This window comes from Zonotrichia leucophrys, chromosome 14 (assembly GCF_028769735.1).
Source record: "Zonotrichia leucophrys gambelii isolate GWCS_2022_RI chromosome 14, RI_Zleu_2.0, whole genome shotgun sequence".
Lineage (NCBI taxonomy): Eukaryota > Metazoa > Chordata > Aves > Passeriformes > Passerellidae > Zonotrichia > Zonotrichia leucophrys.
In genome coordinates this window covers 14,013,299-14,034,017 of record NC_088184.1, presented here as the reverse complement: position 1 = coordinate 14,034,017, position 20,719 = coordinate 14,013,299, and the positions used below count along the sequence as shown (strand labels likewise).

The 20,719-nt window shown below is 61.9% G+C and overlaps 2 protein-coding genes across 6 annotated transcripts in view; both read left to right on the top strand.

Annotated features, from left to right (window-relative positions):
* Positions 1 to 5,473, top strand: part of TOM1L2 (target of myb1 like 2 membrane trafficking protein) — a 56,293-nt gene extending 50,820 nt beyond the window's left edge. For all 4 annotated transcript variants that reach the window (XM_064726242.1, XM_064726241.1, XM_064726240.1 and 1 more), the window contains one exon: positions 243 to 5,473. In XM_064726242.1, coding sequence (XP_064582312.1) covers positions 243 to 391 — 149 coding nt within the window. In that variant the 3' untranslated portion in view covers positions 392 to 5,473. The remainder of the gene's footprint in view (positions 1 to 242) is intronic.
* Positions 5,474 to 9,750: 4,277 nt separating this feature from the next.
* SREBF1 (sterol regulatory element binding transcription factor 1) lies at positions 9,751 to 20,636 on the top strand. Of its 2 annotated transcripts, none has more exons than XM_064726276.1 (19): positions 9,751 to 10,062; positions 13,430 to 13,813; positions 13,943 to 14,112; positions 14,236 to 14,376; positions 14,454 to 14,672; positions 14,758 to 14,872; positions 14,954 to 15,165; positions 15,609 to 15,813; positions 16,319 to 16,503; positions 16,583 to 16,844; positions 16,943 to 17,109; positions 17,193 to 17,361; positions 17,441 to 17,549; positions 17,621 to 17,730; positions 17,822 to 17,954; positions 18,100 to 18,262; positions 18,505 to 18,690; positions 18,766 to 18,877; positions 19,437 to 20,636. In XM_064726276.1, the coding sequence occupies exons 1-19, from the start codon at positions 9,957 to 9,959 to the stop codon at positions 19,658 to 19,660; spliced, it is 3,372 nt and encodes a 1,123-aa protein (XP_064582346.1). In that variant the 5' UTR covers positions 9,751 to 9,956; the 3' UTR covers positions 19,661 to 20,636. The 2 variants fall into 2 exon arrangements, with proteins under 2 accessions (XP_064582346.1, XP_064582349.1); XM_064726279.1 differs by lacking the exon at positions 9,751 to 10,062 and adding an exon at positions 12,404 to 12,584.
* The last annotated feature ends 83 nt before the right edge of the window (positions 20,637 to 20,719 follow it).

Below are 20,719 nucleotides of genomic sequence, written 5' to 3'. Positions count from 1 at the left end.
CCTGGTTCTGTCGCAGCCGGTGGCACAGTGTGGTTTGATTCCAGCTGCTGCCTGAGCTCGGGTGTCTCCAAGGACGGCTGTACCCTTTCCCGAGGAAGTCAGGCTGTACCACTATTCGTGCCTGCAAACACAGCCCGACAGGATGCCAGGCCCTGGAATTTCAGCCCCTGCCAACCTCTGTCCCTGGGGCCAAACCCACGGCCCTCATCCTTACCCGTCTTCCTTCTGTTTTTACATTGCAGAGTTTGACAAATTTTTAGAAGAGCGAGCCAAAGCGGCGGAGATGGTTCCCAACCTGCCGTCCCCTCCCCTGGAAGCCCCCACCCCTCCGACAAATCCTTCCAGCAGGAAAAAGCAGGAGCGCTCGGAGGACGCCCTCTTTGCACTGTGAAGGTGGCGGAGCCGCCCTCCCTCCGCCCCCGCGCTCCGCCCGGCCGATGTCGCCGCACGGCCACTCTGTCCTCCCACAGCCCTTGGCTAACAACGACTCCCGTCCCCCCCATTCCATAGTTTGCTTCTCCTTCCCTCCCTCCCCAAATGATCCACCCCCACGAGCTGACTCTTTCTATTTAAATCCAACACTATTCCTGCCAGACCACGATTCTCCAGCACTCGCTTAATCCCCTCCTTCCTGTCCCAGCTGCACAAAACCAGCTCTTGATGCTGAAAACCCCTTCAGAATGCACGAGTACGTCACACTGGGCTGAAACAAAAGCCCAGGGGGAAGAGAGCAGCCTTGCCCTTCAATTTATGTAGGGATCATCCTCTTCTGTAGGCAGGTCCTGCCAAGTAGACGGCTCTGTCAATCAGCATGTAATTGACTGAGCTGGAATGTTCAGGAGGAGTGTGTCTTTATTTTTAGATAAAATGTTAATGTATTGGCTTTCGTGTTGGATTCGACAGCAAGGAACAACTGTTCCCCTTTCAACATGTGCTTCACAAGTTAAAATCCTTTACTCTCCCACTCACACATCTCCTGGTACCATATGGTGGTCGCTTTTCCCCACTTTCTGTGGCGTTTCATTTCTAAATCTCACAGGGTATTTTTTGCCTTGTGTTTTATCTGGGCTTGCTCTAATTTGAAGCAGTCTGTTGGCCATGTCCAGTAGCTCTGGCAGTTGATAAGGATGGAAAATGCTGGGCTAAGTGGATGCTGTAACGATGGCACAGGAAGCACCTCGCTCTTTGGGAGACCATTCTCACACAGGAATTTTCCTGGTGTGTTTGCCTTTTAAAATAGCTTGGTTATTTTCTCCTTACCTTAGATTCCTTCTTTGGTGACTCTAGAGCTCTGCATTTGGTGTAAACATCCGTGCAGATGGATGGGACTTGTTCATGGATTGGGTGTGAACTGAGCTTCCTGGATTCCCTGCCATGCCTGGTAGGACAGATATGCTGGTTCTTGGGGATAGGCATGAGGAAAAGAGCAAACCTCAGAGGTTTGTATGGAACGCTGAGGGAAGTGGTTACCATGGAGGGATTAGCTGTGCCAGCCTGTGCTGGAGGTGAAACTCCTCATCTCCTTCCAGCTTTAGGCCTGAGAAAGTGCTGAAATGATTGTGACCGTGCTATTTGTGATTTTTGGAATGTCTTTTGATCCTTCTGCCCTTCATTAACTCCCAGCTCCTACGGGGCTGCAGTCTCTGTGCAAACAAACGTATTCCCTTGCTTGCCAGAGGCATGGCCAGGATTCCTGCTCCTCTGGGGCTGCCAAAGGGATTCCAGCATGTGTGCCTGCCTTGCTGGGCTGACAGGCAGGGCTGGAGCTGCAGCCACGGCCGCGTCCCCCAGCGCGTTCCTTGGGAGGAAGCCAGTGGTGCAGGATGGCAGGATCAAAGAGAGAGCTGAGCAGTGCATGGCAGGAGAATCTCCCATCCTGACAGAGAGGCACTTTATCAGCTAAAAGCCCGTGCAGGCAGCAGGCTCCAGCCCCTCTTCCTCAGGGTGTTCCTTGGCTTAGGCAACCTCCTTCTGACCTGACATGTCTGAGCTTCCCAGGATGCTGATGTGTGTCAGGCTCTCTTGAAAGTTGTTCTAGGCCAAGTGATAGAAGCTTTTATCTGAGCATAGCATTTTATCAGCCCATACCACGCTCTCTGAGGACCACCCCCTTTGGGACGTTGTGACACACAAAGCCTGTTACCAAATGCCTGACTGCAGCGCTGATGGACTTTGACAGCGGACACATTAATCTTTGAAGGGAAGTGTTGTTTGGTGCAGGATTTCCAGGCCATCCCAGGTCAGGTTTCACTCTGTGCTCTCCCTGCTCATTGTCTTCTCTGTCCTGCCCTGCCTGTAGCCTCTTCCAGGATCCCTCCATATGTAGCTGGGCCCAGGCAGGGCTGTCCTGCCACCCCTCTGTGCTGATGTGACACCTCAACACTGCTCTGTGTAGCACAGCTTACAAATGGACAGGCAAAACCAGTTCAAGGATGGAGATAACTTGGAGATCAAGCTTTTCTCCCCACTCCAGTTGAATCCCTCCTACTGTGTGGGTCTGCAGAGGCTTTCTCCCATTCCATCTTCTCCATGGCCAATGGAGCACTCTGCCTTGGCTGCATTGCACACTTCTGCTCTCACCCACTGCCCTCACTGCTCAACACAAGGTGAGCCCAACGCTCAGGGATTGGCACTGCCAGCTTGCTGCAGCATGTCAGATGTGGCCACCAGCTCCCAGAGAGCTGAGGAAACTTCTGTGGCAAGGCTGATTTGATTTCAGATGGCATCTGGTGATGGCCTGAGCAGTCTTGCCAGCACAGAATGAATTGCTGGTATTCCTGTCAGTGCAGAAAGCTCCGTGGGTGTTTTCAGTGTGTATTTTCTCTTCTAAATCCTTGAAGCACATTGACCCTGTAAATGGCCACATCAGGTGATTCTAAGCATGTTAATCCAGCTTCCCTGCCAAGCCAGAGGGGATAATCGCTTTGCTCAGGCATGGGACACTGTCAGATGGTGCAGAGTGGCACGGATGTCACTGTCACCAAGCCCCATTTAATGCTTTTTTCTGTCACACTAAACCTGTCCTGGGACCTCCAAGGTGTTGCTTTAGGGAGAATCTGGTCCCTTTCTGGAAGATTCTGCAGAGCTGTCGGTGATTGCTCTCTCCAGCTGGGAGGAAAAGAGGTGGAATGAGAATAGGCTGGGGCTGTGGGGAAATACAGAGCAAAGTGTGTTGGCAGAGCTCAGGGGGCTCTTTTGGTGTGTGCAGCCCCAGGCAACCCGTGGTCCCTGCTGACACTGTGCATTATCCTCTGGAAAGCTTGCAGGGAGTGGCAGGTGCCACCAGCACAAGTGGTGGCTTTGCTGGAAGTAGGGCAGCTCCCAGGAGATGCCTTCCTAGGCAGGAAATGCACTTCTGGAAAGACCTGGGATGGATCTGGAGCCCAAATCCACCACACTGGGCTCTCAGGGCTGGAAGCACCAAAGGGAACAGAGTGTGGCAGAGCAGGTGGTTTAGCCCAAAACCTTCTTTAACAAATACAAGAGCTACGCTAGAGCTTCCCAAATGTCCTGTATCAGGATCTCTCATCTTCCCTGTCCTCTTGTGGTCTGCTGAAAACTGGAGCAGTGGGAACTGTTTGATGCAAAGGGAAGGGGTTTTTCACTTCAGGGGACCAACTTCTCCATTTATCCCTCCTCTGCTTTCACCCTTAAGTGCTTCCTCTGTGCAAGTGGGCAGAGGACTCATGTGGCTCCAATGCCTGGGAGAACAGGGATGGAGCTGCAGCCTGATCCACTTTCCATAAGAAATAACATCCCAGTGCTTTCTAGGCATATTAGGAATCACAGCTTGGCACTCAATGACACTAAATTATTCTCGGGGTCCTTTGTAAGGTCTAATCGTGCCCTGTTCTAGGTTAAAATATTTATTTTGTCTATATATTTTCTTTCCAGTGTGTTTTTTAACCTCTTCTGTTAACTCTTCATGTGCTGAGATGTAAGGAATCAATGGTTTCTATTTAAATATATCCTTTGGGTTTTGGGTTTTTTTAAAATTGTTCTGTGTAGATTTCAGCTGCATCTTCAGCAGGTGTAATAGGTAACAATGTGCTGTACAGACATTTAGGGTGTTTAGGGTGTAAGTAAGGCTCATAGGAGAACTGCTCATAAAAACGTAGCACGGTGTCTCTAAAGGGAACAGCATAAATGCTGAGACTGGTCCTTACTGGGACCCTCACGTAGCCTCCAACAAACCTTTTCCCTTCTGATTGTCACACCTCCATCCCTAGGATGTGCTGCTCAAACCAGCTCTGTCATTCCCAGGGCTGGTCTTGCACCTCCAAGCTGAAGGATTTTTTTTAGTGAGGATTTCTGTTTGTTTGGCTTCATTCAGCATTTTTTGATGGGATACATTGGCTGTTTCCACTTTAAAATGGAGGCCTGGGAGCTGGCTGTGGTGGCAAGATGTTTCCCTCCAGTGGTGGAAGAACAGATCCAGGCCATGGTTTCAGGCCCAGGGCAGGGGTGATGCTCCCTCCTGGCCAGCACAGCCTGTCCCTGCTCTCCTGGTGTCACCTACAGGGACAGCATGTGCAGCCCAGCAGAGCAAACAAGATGGATTTCCAACGCTCTGTTCCATCCAGTGAGCTGTTGAGTCTCCTGTGGCGGCTGGGAGCCCTGGAGTGGGAGCTGCTTGTGCTGTCTCCATTGCCGTCCATCCCCATCCAGCCCTGTCATTGTTTACCTCCTCAGGGCTGACCACAAGCCTTGCAGAGCCTCCCCCGGAAAAAAACAGCTCAGAACAGTTATTTTTATGGAAATAGTGAAGCAGTGAGTGGATTTAGAGCTGTGTTGGAGGTAACCCTTCCTCTGCTGTGAGCTCCCACCAGCACAGGAGACGAGGTGCCCACAGATCCCCTCCCAGCCACCCATCCCAAGCCACAGCCTCCAGAGCAGGCTGTGCCTGCCCCAGCTTCCACACAGCTCCTCCTCTTCCTCCTGCTCACCTGGAGAGAGGTGAGGCTGTGTGTCACCAGGAGCCAGCTGGCCTTGAGCAGCACCAGGCTCTGCTGCTGGTTCTCTTCAGCCCGTGGCAAACGCACTACTCCAGAATTCCCACCCTGCTCCGTGTTTTTATGAGTACGAGCTCCTCGTTCCCTACATGTTCCTATGAGCTGTTGTTAACCCTACAAACGTAACCTGTGTAATAGCTTCTCTGTATATTACAGCTGTAGGCTTTCCAGATAAAAGTGGATAATATTTATTTACTGAAGATACTGGATATTTTTTTGTTTGGGAATGGGGTAGGGGGAGAGAGGGGACATAACTGTTTAAAGAGATTGACTATGTAAAGAGAAACAAAATACACAAGAAGCAGAGAAACCCAACACTAAAACATCACTGTATTCAAGTAGAAGGTGTTTCTGTTAAGGATGAGACAACTGTATTAATCTGCCATTGTTTAACTTGCTCCAGAAATCATCTCCTTGGTTCCTGCATGTGAGATATTCCAATAAATACACTGTTAGTGTGAGCTGGGGCTGCTATTGTCTGTCTGTCTGTCTGTCTGTCTGTCAGCTGGGGACTCATTTGGCTCCACTGCCTGGCCTGAGCACAGGGGACATGTGCAGCCCTTGGGTACCCACCAGATGGCAAAACTGGGAGTCCTTGTTCTCCTCCAGGAGACAGAACCTGGGTATTCCCATGGGAGAAGGTTTGTCCCCAGCAGTTGCTCTTTGTGTCACTCTATGGCTCGTGCTGCCCTCGGTGCTGTGTTGCCAGTGCTGCTAAGTTTGTGTCCCACTAAATTGTGGCACATCTTTGGAGGGTGGCATCAGGCAGACACATGGGTGGGTGACAACCTGGGTGCTCGGTGGGATGCCTGCCCACCTGGCAGGGCTTAACTGATAGTCCTTGGAGGGCAACTGTGGGTCACCCCCCTGGTGACCTGGAAAGAGATGGGTGATGTTTCCAGCCCATCCAAGGACCACTTTCCTGACTCATCAGCCTGGAATTTGTTCCAACATCCCCATTATGATGGTGGCTTTGATAGGCAGAGAGGGAACACCAGCTTAGGAACCCCAGAGAAGTGGCATTGGCCAAAACCAAACCAGGCTGGCAGAATGGTGCCCTCTGTTCTACACGTGGAGATCCACTCCCATTAAATCTGGGAAACGGGGGTGTGGAATAGCTGGAATAGCTACAGAGTTTCCCCTCCCTGTAGCTACAGATTAGCATTAAACAGCCCTGCCCCAGCTTGTTTACCCCTCACTGATCATGTGCCTGGGTACATTCAGGGAGGCTCCTGGCCTGGATCTGCTGGGAAAGGTGTGGAGCTGCTGCTGCTGCCCTGACAGGGCAGAATCACACAAAAAGCACCGGGTCAGAAATGTCCAGCGCTGGGCAGGAGGGGCTGTGGGAATGGGGGCTGTGGGAGTGGGGGATTTGGGAGTGGGGATTTAGGAGTTGGGGATTTGGGAGCAGGGGTTTTGGGAGTGGGGGATGTGGGAGTTGGGGATTTGGGAGTGGGGGATGTGGGAGCAGGAGGCTGTTCCTTCCAGGGGCTCCACCACATTGTCCTCTGTATTCCCACAGTTACACTCATGAAGGAAAACCCTCAAAAACCCCAAATTCTGCCTTCAACAGGGGCCAGAGCAGGTGCAAAGGGAAGAGTGTAGGAACAGCACAAGCACACAGGGACCTGCCTTTCCCCTGTGTGCCCCTCCAGCCTCTGGTGATCCAACTCCCCAAACTGAGCCCAGGTTTGTGCACCCTGATGGGATTCTCTTCTCCCAGCCTGCTCCCACAGCAACTGTGCAAACTCCCACCATGGTCTGGGGGCTTCCACACATCACACATTGCCCTCCACCATGGGCTGCCAGCTGGGCACAGAGCATGGCACTGATCCCCATCACTGCCCTCCACCGTGGGCTGCCAGCTGGGCACAGAGCATGGCACCAAGCCCCACGTGGGCAGAGCCTGGGGCAAGCTGAGTGTCACTGCTGTCTGGCATTGGGCAGCAGGTTTGGATGCCAGTGCAAATAGGAAATGGCCACAGGTCATTTACCTTTCCCCATTTAACCCGAGGGTAAATAAACCTGCAGTGGGGGCTGCACTGGAGTGTCACCAAAGCTGGCAGCTCAGGAAAGGACAGTTGGCAAAGCCGAGTTACACGCAGTGAAGGAGAGAAGAGGCTTCTGAATCGGTTTGCGACACAAATTAATGATTAACGCCGCGTTCTGCCGGAGCAAAACAAGCCCCGGGGCAGGCAGGGTGCCAGAGGCTGGGCACGGAGCATGGCACGCTGTTTGAGGTGTGCTGGCAGGTGGCAAACAGCCGGGGGCTCGCTCTGGGAGAGCGAGGGGCAGCAGGACGGGGACGCTCCGTTCTGGGGCTGCCGCGTTCGGGCTCAGCACGGCCGGAGCCGCTCGCGGATGGAGATGCTCCCGATGCCCGCGGAGCCGCACCAGCCTGCCCGGCCGGCTCGGTAGCCCCGGTGGCCAGAGCCCAACCGTGCCGGGGCCGGTTTGTTTTCTTTCTCATGCTGCGGTTTCCTCCCAGCCTGAGCTCAGGAAAACGTCTCAGCGACTCCGGAGCGCCCACGTGGCCGGGCCGCCATCCCCGCAGGACTGACATGATGTAATCGCGGGCCGTGATGCAGAATCACTCCACTCGCCCCGCTCTGCCTATTGGCTGCGTGGCCCTGGTCCTACGGGCGGGGTTTTCCCTGCTCCGCAACCCCCGGCAGCCCCACCCCGAGCGGAATCGTCGGCCCCAAAGCCGGCCCTGGAGCCGCCTGCTCCTCCCCGGTGCGCGGAGGATGCTGAGGGTGGCTGGGGGAGCCCAGGGGCAGGGACAGCAACGCCGGTGGGCTCCCGGCATCCTCGGACCCTCTGGATGGGATGGGGATGGGGCCTGGCAAAATCCAGCTTTGCACGCAGCTTGTGCAAAAGTTAAGCTGGGTTTAGGTGTGTTATTCCCCCTTCTGCGTTTGTGTGGGTTTGTCCCTCTGCATCCCTCAGGGAAGGCTGTGCCCCGGATCTTGCATGGGTTATTAAAGGTCTGTGACCCCCATGCTTGCGCAAGGCTGCTCTAAATCCACGGGGGCCACGGCACATCCATCTCCCCAGCCCTGGAAACCTGCCCTGGCCTCGCACAGCACAGGGACTGCAGCGAGGAGAGGGACACGCCACCACCACGGAGCCTGGCTTGTCTGCAGTGACCCCAATAAAAACGGGGGGAAGCACAAGGAGGGAAGAACAAGGGGGAAAGCACAAGGAAGGGAAGCACAAGGTGGGAAAAACAAGGGGGGGGAAGGGAAGCACAAGGTGGGGATGCACAAGGAAGGGAAGGACAAGGGGGGAAGCACAAGGTGGGATGCACAAGGGGGGAAGAAGCCCAAGGCTCCCTGCGTGAGCCACGGCGGGTCACGGCTCTCCCGATCATGTGTTCGCTGCTCCCCCAGTGGTGTTTGCTCCGCTCAGGGATGTCCGAGGGCTGATGCTGCCCCAGCTGCTGGCACAGAGCTGAGCCAGGATTCCCTGGGCTCGTCCCCAGCTCGGGCACAGGTCAGTGTCCCCAGATGGAGGAGGTGCAGTGGGGTGAGGGTGCAGAGGGGACAAGCAGGGCTGTGCAGCTCCAGCTCTGCTGCCCAGCTCGGTGTGGTGCCCTGGGGTGCTCTGTGCCACACAGGGGGGCCCTGTTTTGCAGAGGGGTGCCTGCTGTGCCACCAAGTGGGAACCAGTAAGGCCGAAGGGAAGTGTCTAAGTTGTAGCCAGGTTTAATGAATTCCAAGGTAGCCTCAGATTGTGCTTGGTGGCACAGAAGAGAAGGAGGAAAACTTCCAAAGAGCTGATGTTGCAGCACATTTTCTAGTCCTGAATGAACCCCAGTAGCAGGACAGATCATGGAGCCCTGCAGGGCACAGGGCATGGCATTTTCCTGGCATGAGACCTGCCACGCTTGGGCAGCAGCCACAGCCCTGATCCCAATGGCACCAACATTTTTCCTGGATCCCACAATTGATGGTCCCCAGGAGGATGCATGGGCTCAGCTGAGGCTCACAGAGCAGCACTGGTGTGTCCCTAACCAGGGGGGTGACAGCTTCTCCCACGCTGGGCCTTGCCATGGGTGGGCAGCACAGGTGGGACGTGCTCTGAGCCCTGCAGCTGGCACAGGGAAGGCCCAGGGCCCTTGAAGGGTTGGTTCAGAGGCCCAGCCTCGCCCTGGCACGTGGCACCCGACGTGCAGAGAGGCTTCTGCAGCCACGGCCACCACCTGTCCCCATGGGCTCCCCGAGCTGCTCCCTGCATGCCCGGCTGGGACTGAGGGGGCTCCGTGCCCAGCCCAGGTGTTCAGAGCCCAGCCAGGGGTTTGGTGCCTGTCCCCAGGGTTTGGTGCCTGTCCCCAGGGGTGGCTGCCTGTCCCCAGGGGTGGCTGCGTGTCCCCAGGAGTGAATGATGTCCCCAGGGCTCATTGACAACCCCAGGGATCGATGATTTTCTCGGGCTCAGTGTCTCTTCCTCGGGCTCGGTGCCCATCCCCTGGGGTCAGTGACATCCCCAGGGGTCAGTGACACCCCCGGGGCTTGGTGACATCCCCTGGGGTCACTGACATCCCCTGAGGACGGTGTCCTGCTCGGGGGTCGCAGCCTGCGCTGCTCCCAGCCCCGCTCCCAGCTCGCAGCGCGGTGCCGCGGGGTCCGTGCCCGGTGTTCCCGAGGGTCCCCGCTCGGTGCCGCCGGGGGTCCCGGTGCGGCGGGCGGCGCGGGGAGGCGGCGCGGGGCGGGACACGGCGGCGGCCCCGCCTCCATCCATCCCCGCCGCCCTCCCCGCCCGGTGGCAGCTCCGGGCACGGTTCGCGGGAGCAACTTGGCGGCTCGAAGCCGTGGTGCTGTGCCCGGGCCAGCGCGGCCATGGCGGGCGGGCGGCCCCGCCACCCCTGAGCCGCCCGAGCCGCCGGAGCCACCGGAGACACCGAGAGCCACCGGAGCCGCCGGAGCCGCCGGAGCCGCCGGGATGAGCGCTCTCGCCTTCGACGACGCGGCCCTGGAGGGGCTGGCACCGACCCTCGGCCTCTCCGGGGCCAGCGACATCGACACGGCCCTGCTCAGCGACATCGACGGTGCGGAGCGGCGGGGACGGGGCCCGGCGGGGCGGGGGCTCGGGGCATGACCGGGAGCGGGCCGGGGGTAAAACCGGGGCTCGGTGCGCGGCGGGGCTGCGGGCCCGGTGCAGTCCTGGGGCTCGCTGCATGGCCGGGACCGGGCTGTGATGCGGGGAACCGGACTGGGGGAAAGCGGGCTCGGTGCGCGGCCGGGGCTGGGCACGGTGCGGTACCGGCTCCCGGAGCGTGATCGGGGCATGGCTGGGGGGATGAGCGGGGCTTGGGGCCCACCGGGACAGGGCTGGGGGTGTAACCAGGCTCGGTGCAAGGTCAGGACCGAGCTGGAGGCATGGCCGGGGCTCGGTGCGTGCCCGGTACCGGGCTGGGGGTGTAACCGGGGCTCGGTGAATGGGCAGGCGCGCTCGGTGCATGGCCGTGCCCGGGGGGTCCGGGCTCGGTGCACGGTCAGGGAACTTGGTACCGGCGTTTGGCCGGGACAGCGGGACCGGTGCAGAACCAGAACTCGGTGCACGGTCGGCGGAGCGGGCTCGGTGCCGGGCCCGGCGTGGGGAGGGGGCACACCGGGCCGCTGGAGCGGAGTCGGTGCAGAACCGCTCTGGCCCCGTTACCGGGGGCCGCTGCAGAGCGGGGGGCTCGGCGTGGGGGCACACGGGACCCCGGGACCCCCGGGCTGGGGGTGCCACTACCGGGACAGCCCCGACGCTCCCCCCGGTCCCGGTCACAGCATCGTGCCGCCGGTGGCCCCGCCCCCTCGTGACGTCACCGGCGGGGTTACTCTCGGTCGTTCCCTCCAGGGCTCCGGGGCTCTCCCATCCAACCCATCCAACCGGCGGGGGCTGGGATGGGCGGCTCTGGGGGCTGGCACCGCCACCAGGCTCCCACCCGCCTCCCCGCCGCTCCGGGCTCCGTGAGATGGGCATGAACCCAGGGAACCATTCCCGGAGGGAACCCGCTTCCCAAAGGGACACATTCCTCAAAGAGACCCACTTCCCACCATCATAGCAATAGCACCACGCTTGCTGAGTTCAGTGCTTCCAAGGCTTTAGCAAAAAATTGGGGATCCCAAAAAATTTGGGATCTCAAAAAATTTGGGATCTCAAAAAATTGGGGATCCCAGCTCCCGGCAAGCCCTGCACCCACCTTTGCCACGTGCTCCACCAGCTCTGTGGATCCACACCATCCAGCAGGGCCGGTGGAACAGCAGCAAGGCGGGCACGGGACTTCCAGCCCCTGGCTGTGGGTGGTCCGTGGGGGTCTCTCCCCCGAGACCCGGGGTGGAGATGGCACCCCAGGTCTGCAGGTTGATCGCAGTGGCAGCCGGGGTGGATCAAAGCAGATCCAGGTGCCACCTGCTTTTCTTGGCGAGGTTTTGGCGTGGGCAGGGAAGCAGGAGCTGTGCCAGGGCTGAGTGCTGCCGTATGGGATGAGGTTTCCCCACTGTGGGGTTTTGCCACGCTCCTTTGTATCACAGCCAGCCGGGACACCTCGCACCCCACAGCTCCCCAGAGTGGGTTTGTCACCTGTCCCTGCCTGACCACGGCTTGTCCCTCATCCCTGTACCGACCCCAGGGTGATGTGGGATGTGTGCCCACGGATGTGGGTGCCCTGAGCCTGCTGGGACCTGCCAGGACCCACAGACGAGTGGGTCTGACCCACAGCTTCCCACGGTGGCCCTGGTGGGTGCCCATTGTCCTGCTGGAGGCGTGGGTGGCAGTGGGTGCCACAGGATAGAAACACCTGGAAAGTGCCAGGAGGGTGCCAGGCTGGGCAATGGGAAGTGTGAGGGGGGACAGGAGGGACCAGCCCCTCTCTGCAACCCCAGACTTTGCTCTGGACCACGAGGGAACCTTGTGGGGTGGGAGGGGGTCTCTGAGTGTCAGGGCGGGCTGGGAGCCCCCCGGAAGGACACCCACCTGCACAGGGCGGGATGCCGAGGGCTGGGTGGGTTTTGGGGTGTAACAGTGCTGTGTTACACTGCGGGGTGACCCCTGGGCAATGAGTGCGGGGCTGGGGAGGGGGCGATGGGGCAGAGGGGGTAACGCAGGGGTGACCCCTGGGCAATGAATGGGGGGGTCTCACAGCGGGCTGGGGAGGGGGCGATGGGGCACAGGGGTAACGCAGGGGTGACCCCTGGGCAATGAATGGGGGGGTCTCACCGCGGGCTGGGGAGGGGGCGATGGGGCACAAGGGTAACGCGGGGGTGACCCCGAGTAACCGCGGGCGGCCGGCGGCGAGTGCCCGCCAGTAACCCGGCGCTGCCGGGCTCACCTTGGGCGCCGGGGCTGTCCGGGGGCGGCCGGCGGGCGCGCAGGCGGCGATTGGCGGAGTCGCATCACCCCATCCCCGGCCGCGCTCCAGCCCTGGCGCGGGCAGCGCGGGGAGGGCGCCGGGGAGGAGGCGAGAACATGGCTTTAAAATATCCCGGGGCCTCTCCGCTGCCGGGCACGGGGCTGAGCGGGGGCTGCCGCCTCCTGCCGGGGACCCCTCGGCTCCCACCTCCATGGAGTGCACCTTTGAAGGTACCCCCGCCTCTCCAGCCTCCTCCTCCTCCTCCTCGTGTGGCGGTTCTCTCGGAGGCTGCAGCCCATGGGGAGGAGGGCGGTGTGCGGGCGCTGTGTGGCTCGGTGGGGACATCCGGGGCTGTGTATGTGGGGATCCCCTGGGGGTACCCCGGGGTCTGTGCGTGCAGGGGGGTGATGAGCCTGGGGGTACCGGAGTGTGGGGTGTGCTGGGGTCTGTGTGCCCCCGTGGGTGGGGTACCGCGATGGGGACATGGTGGGAACATCCCAGGACACCTCAGCGGAGGTGTCACACAGACCCCGAGGTGCCGCTGATGGGAGAGACCCCCGCCCAGGCTGTTTTAGCCCTGTGCTTGCCCAGCTGCCCTCCCGAGGGCTGTTGTGATCAAACACATCTGGCACTGGGGTCTGGCACATCCTGGGGGTGCCACCCCGCTGTCCCAGCCTGAGCGCCCCCTCCCCTGATACCGGCGCTGATTTGGGCATTCTCGGCGTTCCCAGGACAGAATAAATGAATGAATGAGCTGGCACAAGCCCCCCTCAATATCAGAGACACGCTGAGATGTGCCCTGCCACTCCCAGACCAGGCTGAAAAATGCTGACTGCTGTTGGCCAAGCCCTGACACCCCTGTTTTGAGCGCCGTGCCTCAGTTTCCCCAATGGGATGGGTGGGAGGCTTAGAGGAACAGGCCACAGCAGATTCATGGCTCAGGGAATTTTGCCTCTGGATTATGGGGATCTGCCCCCTAAACGCTACACTGCGGGGAGGGCAGGACGGGACCAGCCCAAGCCCGCCTTGGGCGGTGCGGGGCAGCATCTGACGGCGCCGGGGGTGTGTTTTACAGACATGCTGCAGCTGATCAACACGCCGGACAATGACTTCTCGGGGCTGTTCGACTCCCCGTTCAGTGCCCCGGACAGCGCCGTGCCCCCGGGGCTTCCCTCCGCTCCGGGCACCCTCAGCACCTTCCTGGCCCCCAGCAAGGCGCCCACCGGCAGCGCCTTCGCGGGGCCCCCCGGCATGGGCACCTTCACCCCGCCGCCCCCGGCCCCGCTGCTGCCCGCGCCCGCCCTGGGCGTCAAGGAGGAGCCGTCGGTGGTGCCCAGCAGCCAGAGCCAGCCCCAGCCCCAGCCCGGTGTCATGCTGGCCCCCAGCTTTGTCCCTGCGTCCCCCAGCCCCTTCACTGCCCAGCCCATGGTGAGCTACCAGAACCAGCACAGCTTCTCAGGTGAGCATTTGGGGTGCAGGGAGGGATCGGGGTTCCCGGGGTGAAAGTGTAGCTGGAGGGGGATGTGTCCCTGCAGGATGGGGCTGGTACCAGGGGCTCTCTTAACGCTGTCCTCTGCTCCATGCCCAGCTGTGCAGCCTGGCAGTGCGGGGCAGACCCTGCCAAGCCCTCTGCCCGCCCCACAACCCAGCCAGCCCGTGACAGTGCCCGGCCCCGTGCAGAACGTGGCACCCCAGCAGCTCCTGGCCCCCGCAGCCCCCAGCACCCCATCTGTGTCACCGCAGATCCAGTCAGTGCCGGTAAGCCCAGCGCCAGGGCTGGGGGTCCCGGTGACCCCCAGAGCCCCGCTGACCCCCAGAGCCCCGCTGACCCCCAGAGCCCCGCTGACCCCCAGAGCCCTGCTGACCCCCTCTGCCCCTCAGGTTCTCCTGCAGCCCCACTTCATCAAGGCTGACTCCCTGCTGCTCACGGCCGTCAAGACAGATGCCAGCAGCGCCAAGACTTCCACCATCGCCTCCCTGGCCACCAGCGCCAGCGGCTCGGCCACGCCGCTCCAGGTGCCGGTAGGTGCCACCACCGGGGCACTGCAAGGTGGGGAGGAGCTCCAGGAGCATCCCTGACCTCACCCTGCACCCTGCAGGCGCTGGTGAGCGGAGGGACCATCCTGGCCACGGTGCCGCTGGTGGTGGATGCAGAGAAGCTGCCCATCAACCGGCTGGCACCCAGCGGGAAGCCGGCGCTGCTGCAGAGCCGCGGAGAGAAGCGCACGGCCCACAACGCCATCGAGAAGCGCTACCGCTCCTCCATCAACGACAAGATCGTGGAGCTCAAGGACCTGGTGGTGGGCACCGAGGCCAAGGTGGGAGCAGGGCTTGGTGGGGCAGGGCTGGGTAATGGGGAGGGTTTGGCTGGAATTTGGGTTGAACTGTTATGGTCACTGGCAGCTCAACAAGTCGGCGATCCTGAGGAAGGCAATCGAGTACATCCGCTTCCTGCAGCAGAGCAACCAGAAGCTGAAGCAGGAGAACCTCGCCCTGAAGATGGCCATGCAGAAGAACCGTGAGTGGAAGGGCAGCTGTAGTGGTGGGGGGCTTGGCTCCGTGCCCCCAGGCAGCCATCAGCTTTCTCTGCTTCTTGCAGAGCCTGTGAAGGACCTGGGGACCCACAGCAGCCGGGGGGCCAAGGCGGAGGCCCCCATGGAGGTGGTGAAGGCAGAGGTGATGGAGATGCTGACACCGCCGCCCTCAGACGTGGGCTCGCCATCCCACAGCAGCCCACTCTCACTCAGCGGGGGCAGCAGCAACAGCAGCAGCGACTCAGAGCCTGAGAGCCCCCTCTGTGCCCATGGCAAGGTGAGGGAGGGCTGGGGGGATCTCCCTGCCCTGAGTGGGGCAGAGGATCTGCTGCTTCACATAGGAGGTGCCCAGGGCAAAGTGTACCAGATGGGGAAAGAGCTGAGAGCCCTGGTCTTGTTCTCTGAGGCTGCTCCTCACATCATTTGGGGCTAGGTGGAGTTTGTTCTACTTTAAAATGTGCTCTGTGCTCCATGCCTATACCCTGAAATCCATTCCCCTGTATTCCAGCCTGTGCCTAATCACCCTGCCCTATATCCCATGCCCTATATCCCATTGCCTATGTCCCATGCCTATCCCCCATCACTACACCTGTATTCCATGCCATGTACCCCATGCTCTGGATGCTGTGCCCTATATCCCATGCCCTCTATCCCATACCTGTGTCCCCCACCCCACATCCGTGCCCATGTCCCAGGCTCACAGCAGCTCTGCCCGTGCAGGTGAAGCAGGAGCAGCCACCACCCTCGCCCAGCAGCCAGGGAATGCTGGACCGCTCCCGCATGGCGCTCTGCGCCTTCGTCTTCCTCTGCCTCTCCTTCAACCCCCTGGCCTCCCTGCTCCGGGGTTCTGCCTCCCCAGCCCCCTTGGGGAGCCAGGACACCGCTGGTCCTGGCAGGAGCATCATGGCTCAGTCTGGCACTTCGGGTAAGCTCTGGTCTGGAGTGGGGGACATTGGGATGGAGGCTGTCAGGGTGGGCAAGGGCTAGAGGCTGTTGAGGTGAAGAGGTCAAGGGGCACGATGTTGGGGTGGGTGTATGGTAGGAGCTACCTGGCTCAAGGCTGTTGGTGTTGGCATGAGGGATGGGGGCATCAGAGTGGTGACCGTCACTGTGGAGGTGATCATGGTGGACCGGGGTGAAGGCCATCAGGATGGGAGTCTTGGGGTAGGTCTGAGACAGGAGATGATTGGGGTGAACATGGGACAGAGGCCATTGGGTGGATGTTGCTGGGATGGGCACAGGGTGAAGGCCACCAGAATGGATATCCTGGGGTGTGTGTGAGGCAGAGACCATCGGGGTGGAATCTGTCGGGGTGGACATAACTGGGTGGAGGCTCTTTGGTGGACATGGGATGAAGGCCACTGGATGGAGACCCTGGGGTGGGCACAGGGCAGCACTGGCGGGGTGTTGCTGACCCCATCCCTGCACAGAGGACGCGTGGGGGTGGACGCAGTGGCTGTGGCCCACACTGGCCTTCTGGGCCCTGAACGTGGCGCTGGTGCTGGGCGCGGTGGTGCGGCTGTTCGTCTGCGGGGAGCCCGTCACGCGCCCGCACTCCGAGCCCTCCATCCTCTTCTGGCGGCACCGCCGGCAGGCCGACCTCGACCTCGACCGGGTATGTCCCATGAGCCCCGTGTCCCCTGTCCTGCCCTGTCCCTGCTCCTGCCCACGCTGACCGTGTGTCTCTGGTGCAGGGAGACTTCGCGCAGGGGGCCCAGCACCTGCGCACGGCGCTCGGGGCGCTGGGGCGGCCGCTGCCGGCGTCCCACGGGGACCTGGCCTGCAGCCTGCTCTGGACCCTGCTGCGCCACCTGCTCCAGCGCCTCTGGGTGGGTCGCTGGCTGGCTGCCCGCGCCGGGGGGCTGCGTCCGGACCCGCCGCCCCCTGCCCACGTCCGCCAGAGTGCCCGCGATGCTGCCATGGCTTATCACCGCCTGCACCAGCTGCACCTCGCCGGTATGGCCCCGCGCCCTGGGGCTGAGGGACAAGACCCGTGTGCGTGTCCCCACAACCCCCTGACCCCGTGGCTGAGCCTCCTGTCCCCATTCCTATAGGGAAGCAGGCTGGGGGACATCTGCTGGCCATCAACCTGGCACTGAGCGCTGTCAACCTGGCTGAGTGTGCCGGTGACGCCATCTCTGTGGCAGCGCTGGCTGAGATCTACGTGGCGGCTGCCCTGCGCATCAAGGCCAGCCTGCACCGCTGCTTCCACTTCCTGGCGGTGAGTGTGGGGCACTGGGGTGTCCCCTGTGTCCCCTGGGACTGGGATCTCAGGTCCTTCCTGACCTCCTGCTCTCCCCACAGCGTCCCTTCCTCTGCAGCGCCCGGCGTGTGGCCTTGTCCCATGGTGGGGCCGTGCCCCCCGCCATGCAGTGGCTCTGCCACCCCTTGGGCCATCGCTTCTTTGTTGACGGGGACTGGGCGGTCAAAGGTGTCCCCAGGGAAACCATCTACAGCTCCGCCGGCAACCCAGGTGACCCCAAGCTCCCAAACCCCCCGCACCCCCTGTTTTGGGGTGTGGTGTACCTGCTGACCCCATCTCTGTGCCCCAGTGGACCCGCTGGCCCAGGTGACCCAGCTGTTCCGTGAGCACCTCCTGGAGAAGGCGCTGTGCTGCGTGGCCATGCCTGAGCCCGGCCGTCCCACTGCCCAGGGAGAGGGGTGAGTGCTGGGCTGGGCACCTCCTCCCCCTGCCTGCCATGGGGGCAGCCCCCTCACAGCCCCTTTCACAGGCGCTTCTCCGATGCCCTCGAGTACCTCCAGCTGCTCAACGGCTGCTCGGATGTCAGTGGCACACCTGGCCCCACACCTTCCATCGCCTCCGGCTTGGCGGCTGTCACAGGTGAGGCTGGCGTGTCCCCCACTGGGGTCACTTCATGTGAGGGGCCATGGGAGTGGAAACACCCTGCTCCTGTGTCTCTCCCACCCTGCAGGCACCGACCCCGTGTCCAAGTGGTGGGCGTCCTTCATCGGCATCGTTATCCACTGGCTGCAGGGAGATGAGGAAGGGGCTGAGCGCCTCTACCCGCTGGTGGAGACCATGCCCCGGGCACTGCAGAGCTCTGAGTGAGTGCTGGGGACACTGGGGACAGGGGTGGCACTTCATTGCATGTCTCCCATCCCCATTGGACTGGCACGGCCTCGCTGAACACACTTGGAGCACCTGGTGTGTGTTGAGGAAGGAGCTCACCACGCCCCCTCCACCTTGCAGGAAGCCCCTTCCCCGCGCTGCCCTGCACTCTTTCCGAGCTGTCCGTGCCTTGCTGAGCAAACAGGACGGGAGCCAGACCACCTTGGGCCACTGTGAGAAGGCCAGCAGCTGCCTGCGGGAGAGCCTGGAGCTGGGCAGCCCCCCCAAGGGCACCATCGACAAGGTGAGCCGGGCTGGGGAGGGACGAGGCGGCCGCCAGCCCCCAGCCCTGGCGGGAGGTGCCCCCGACCCTCGCGGGGGTGCATTGTAGTTGCATTGCATGTGTCAGACTGGGAGTGCAATGCCCCTGCCATGCAGCCCGGCGGGGGTCCCGCGCAGCAGCGCCTGCCCGCAGCCACCTCCCCGGCACCCCCGTCCGTCTGTCTGTCCCACCCCGTGCTCACCCCGCTCCCTTTGTCCCCGCAGGCGGTGCAGCTCCTGCTCTGTGACCTGCTGCTGGTCACCCGCACCAACCTGTGGCAGCAGCAGATGGGGGCGAGCCAGCAGCGCAGCTGCCTCTACCAGGCGTCAGCCCTGGAGCTCCGCGGCTTCCAGCAGGACCTGAGCAGCCTGCGGCGCCTGGCACAGACCCTGCGGCCCGCCATGCGCCGGGTGAGCCCCGCTCCTGTCCCCTGCAGGGTGCCCCGGTGCCCTGCACCTGCCTGTGCTCACTGTCCCTCCATCCAGGTGTTCCTGCACGAAGCCACGGCCAGGCTGATGGCCCGGGCCAGCCCCACGCGCACCCACCAGCTGCTGGACCGCAGCCTGCGGAGGAGAGGGGTGCAGGGCAGCAAAACAGGTGGGCACGGGGTGGGCATGGGGTGAGACACGGGGTGGGACACAGGGTGGGACACGGGGTGGGACACAGGGTGGGACACCTCGCTCCTCACCTGCAGCACCCCAGCAGCCCAGGCTGTGGGATATGTGGTGGGACACAAAGGGGACACATCGCTGTGCACCCACAGCACCCCAGCACGTTGGGTGGAGGGACATGGGGTGGGATACCTCTGTCACCACCTTGGAGGACGGGAAATGGAGTGGGGGACACTGAACCACACCTACAGCAGCCCCCACAAGCGTTGGGTTGTGGGAATCCCCATTGTGCACCCACAGCAAGCTTGGATGATGGGATATGGGGTGAGATATAGGGTGGGACACCCCTTTCCCACCTGCAGCACTCCAGCCCCACAGATGGTGGGTCAGGGGGTGGGACACCCCACCTGCAGCACCCCAAGAGCTGGGCCACGTGAGCTCCCAGCCCCTCCATTGGTGGTGGCACCAATAACCCCATCCCCCTGCGATCCCCCCCGAGATTTATTCAGTGCCTTCAGTGCTGACCTGGGCTCTGTCCCCTGCAGCTGGCGAGCCAGAAAGCCACCCCACGGCCCGGGAGCACGCCGAGGCGCTGCTGCTGGCCTGCTGCTACCTCCCGCCCAGCTTCCTGGCGGGCCCGGGCCAGCGCGTGGGGATGCTGGCCGAGGCCGCCCGCACGCTGGACAAGCTGGGCGACCGCCGCACCCTGCACGACTGCCAGCAGATGATCATCAAGCTGGGCAGCGGCACCACCGTCACGTCGGGATAGGTGGGGAAGGGGCCGCCAGCCCCCCGCCACCCGCCGTGGGTGCGGAATGCGGGGCGGCGGGAGGCCGTGCCTCAGTTTCCCCGCAGGGTGATGTTAGGCAGCGCTTTGGGGGGTGAGGGGGTGGGTGGGGAGGGGTCGGGTGGTGCCTGGCGGGTGCGGGGGTGCGGGGTCGCAGCCCCTCGGGGGGGGTACCCAGGGTGGGCTCCCCCCGCCCCCCCCGGCCGTGCCCGTGTCCCCAGCCCGCGTGGGGACGGCCCGTGGCGCCCTCTAGTGACACTGTCGCGGTATTGCAGGGCCCGGCAGCGCGGCAGCGACCCCCGGTGCCACCCGCCCCCCCCCCAGTGCCACCCGCATCCCCCCGTGTCACCAGTGCCCCTCCGTGCCCACCCCCCACCCCGGGGTCTCTGCCTGGCCCCCCAAGGGTCCCCCTGCTGCAGGACCCCCTGGGTTTGGGGTTGGCTTACCCCTGGCAGCGGGGAGTGCCCCCTGCCCAGCCGTGCCCACGGCAGGCAAGAGGGGACCCCCGCCCACCCCCGACCCCCCAGCACTGATCCCCCTCCTCCCCATTAAGAGCTGCCACCCCCCCGAGCACGGACAGGCTTTGGGAGAAGGGCTGGCAGGGTGGCACGGGGCTCCTGGGGGGCTGGTGGGCGCCCCTGTGTCCTTGCTTCACCCCCTCTTGTACATAGACCCCTCCCCTGGCCTCCCCCCACTCCCCTTTTCCCTTTTTAAACGGTATTTTCATAGTTGGAGAGTTTTGTACAGACAATTAAAGCTGATTATTTATACTGGTGTGTGCTGGATTGGAGGGGGACTGGCACCAAAAGTGGGGGGCAAGGGGTGGGGACACTGGGTGCTGCGGGACCCCAAGCACCCCCTCTTTACCCCGTGGTGTCCCAGGGGTGCTGTCACAGCCCGGGGGGGACCCCAGCAGCCCCCCAAGGATAAAGTGAGGCCACGAGCAGGGCGCCACGTACTTCCAAAACAATCGTTGTATCTTTATTGACGCTCTGAATGCAATGACCTGTTTTTTTACTCTTAAGGAAAATAAACATCTTT

Coding starts and splice junctions, on each gene's coding strand:
- SREBF1 (XM_064726276.1), top strand. CDS start 9,957: ATGAGCGCTCTCGCCTTCGACGACGCGGCCCTGGAGGGGCTGGCACCG. Junction 14,377..14,453: donor CCACGCCGCTCCAGGTGCCG/GTAGGTGCCACC, acceptor TGCACCCTGCAG/GCGCTGGTGAGCGGAGGGAC. Junction 14,873..14,953: donor GATGGCCATGCAGAAGAACC/GTGAGTGGAAGG, acceptor TGCTTCTTGCAG/AGCCTGTGAAGGACCTGGGG.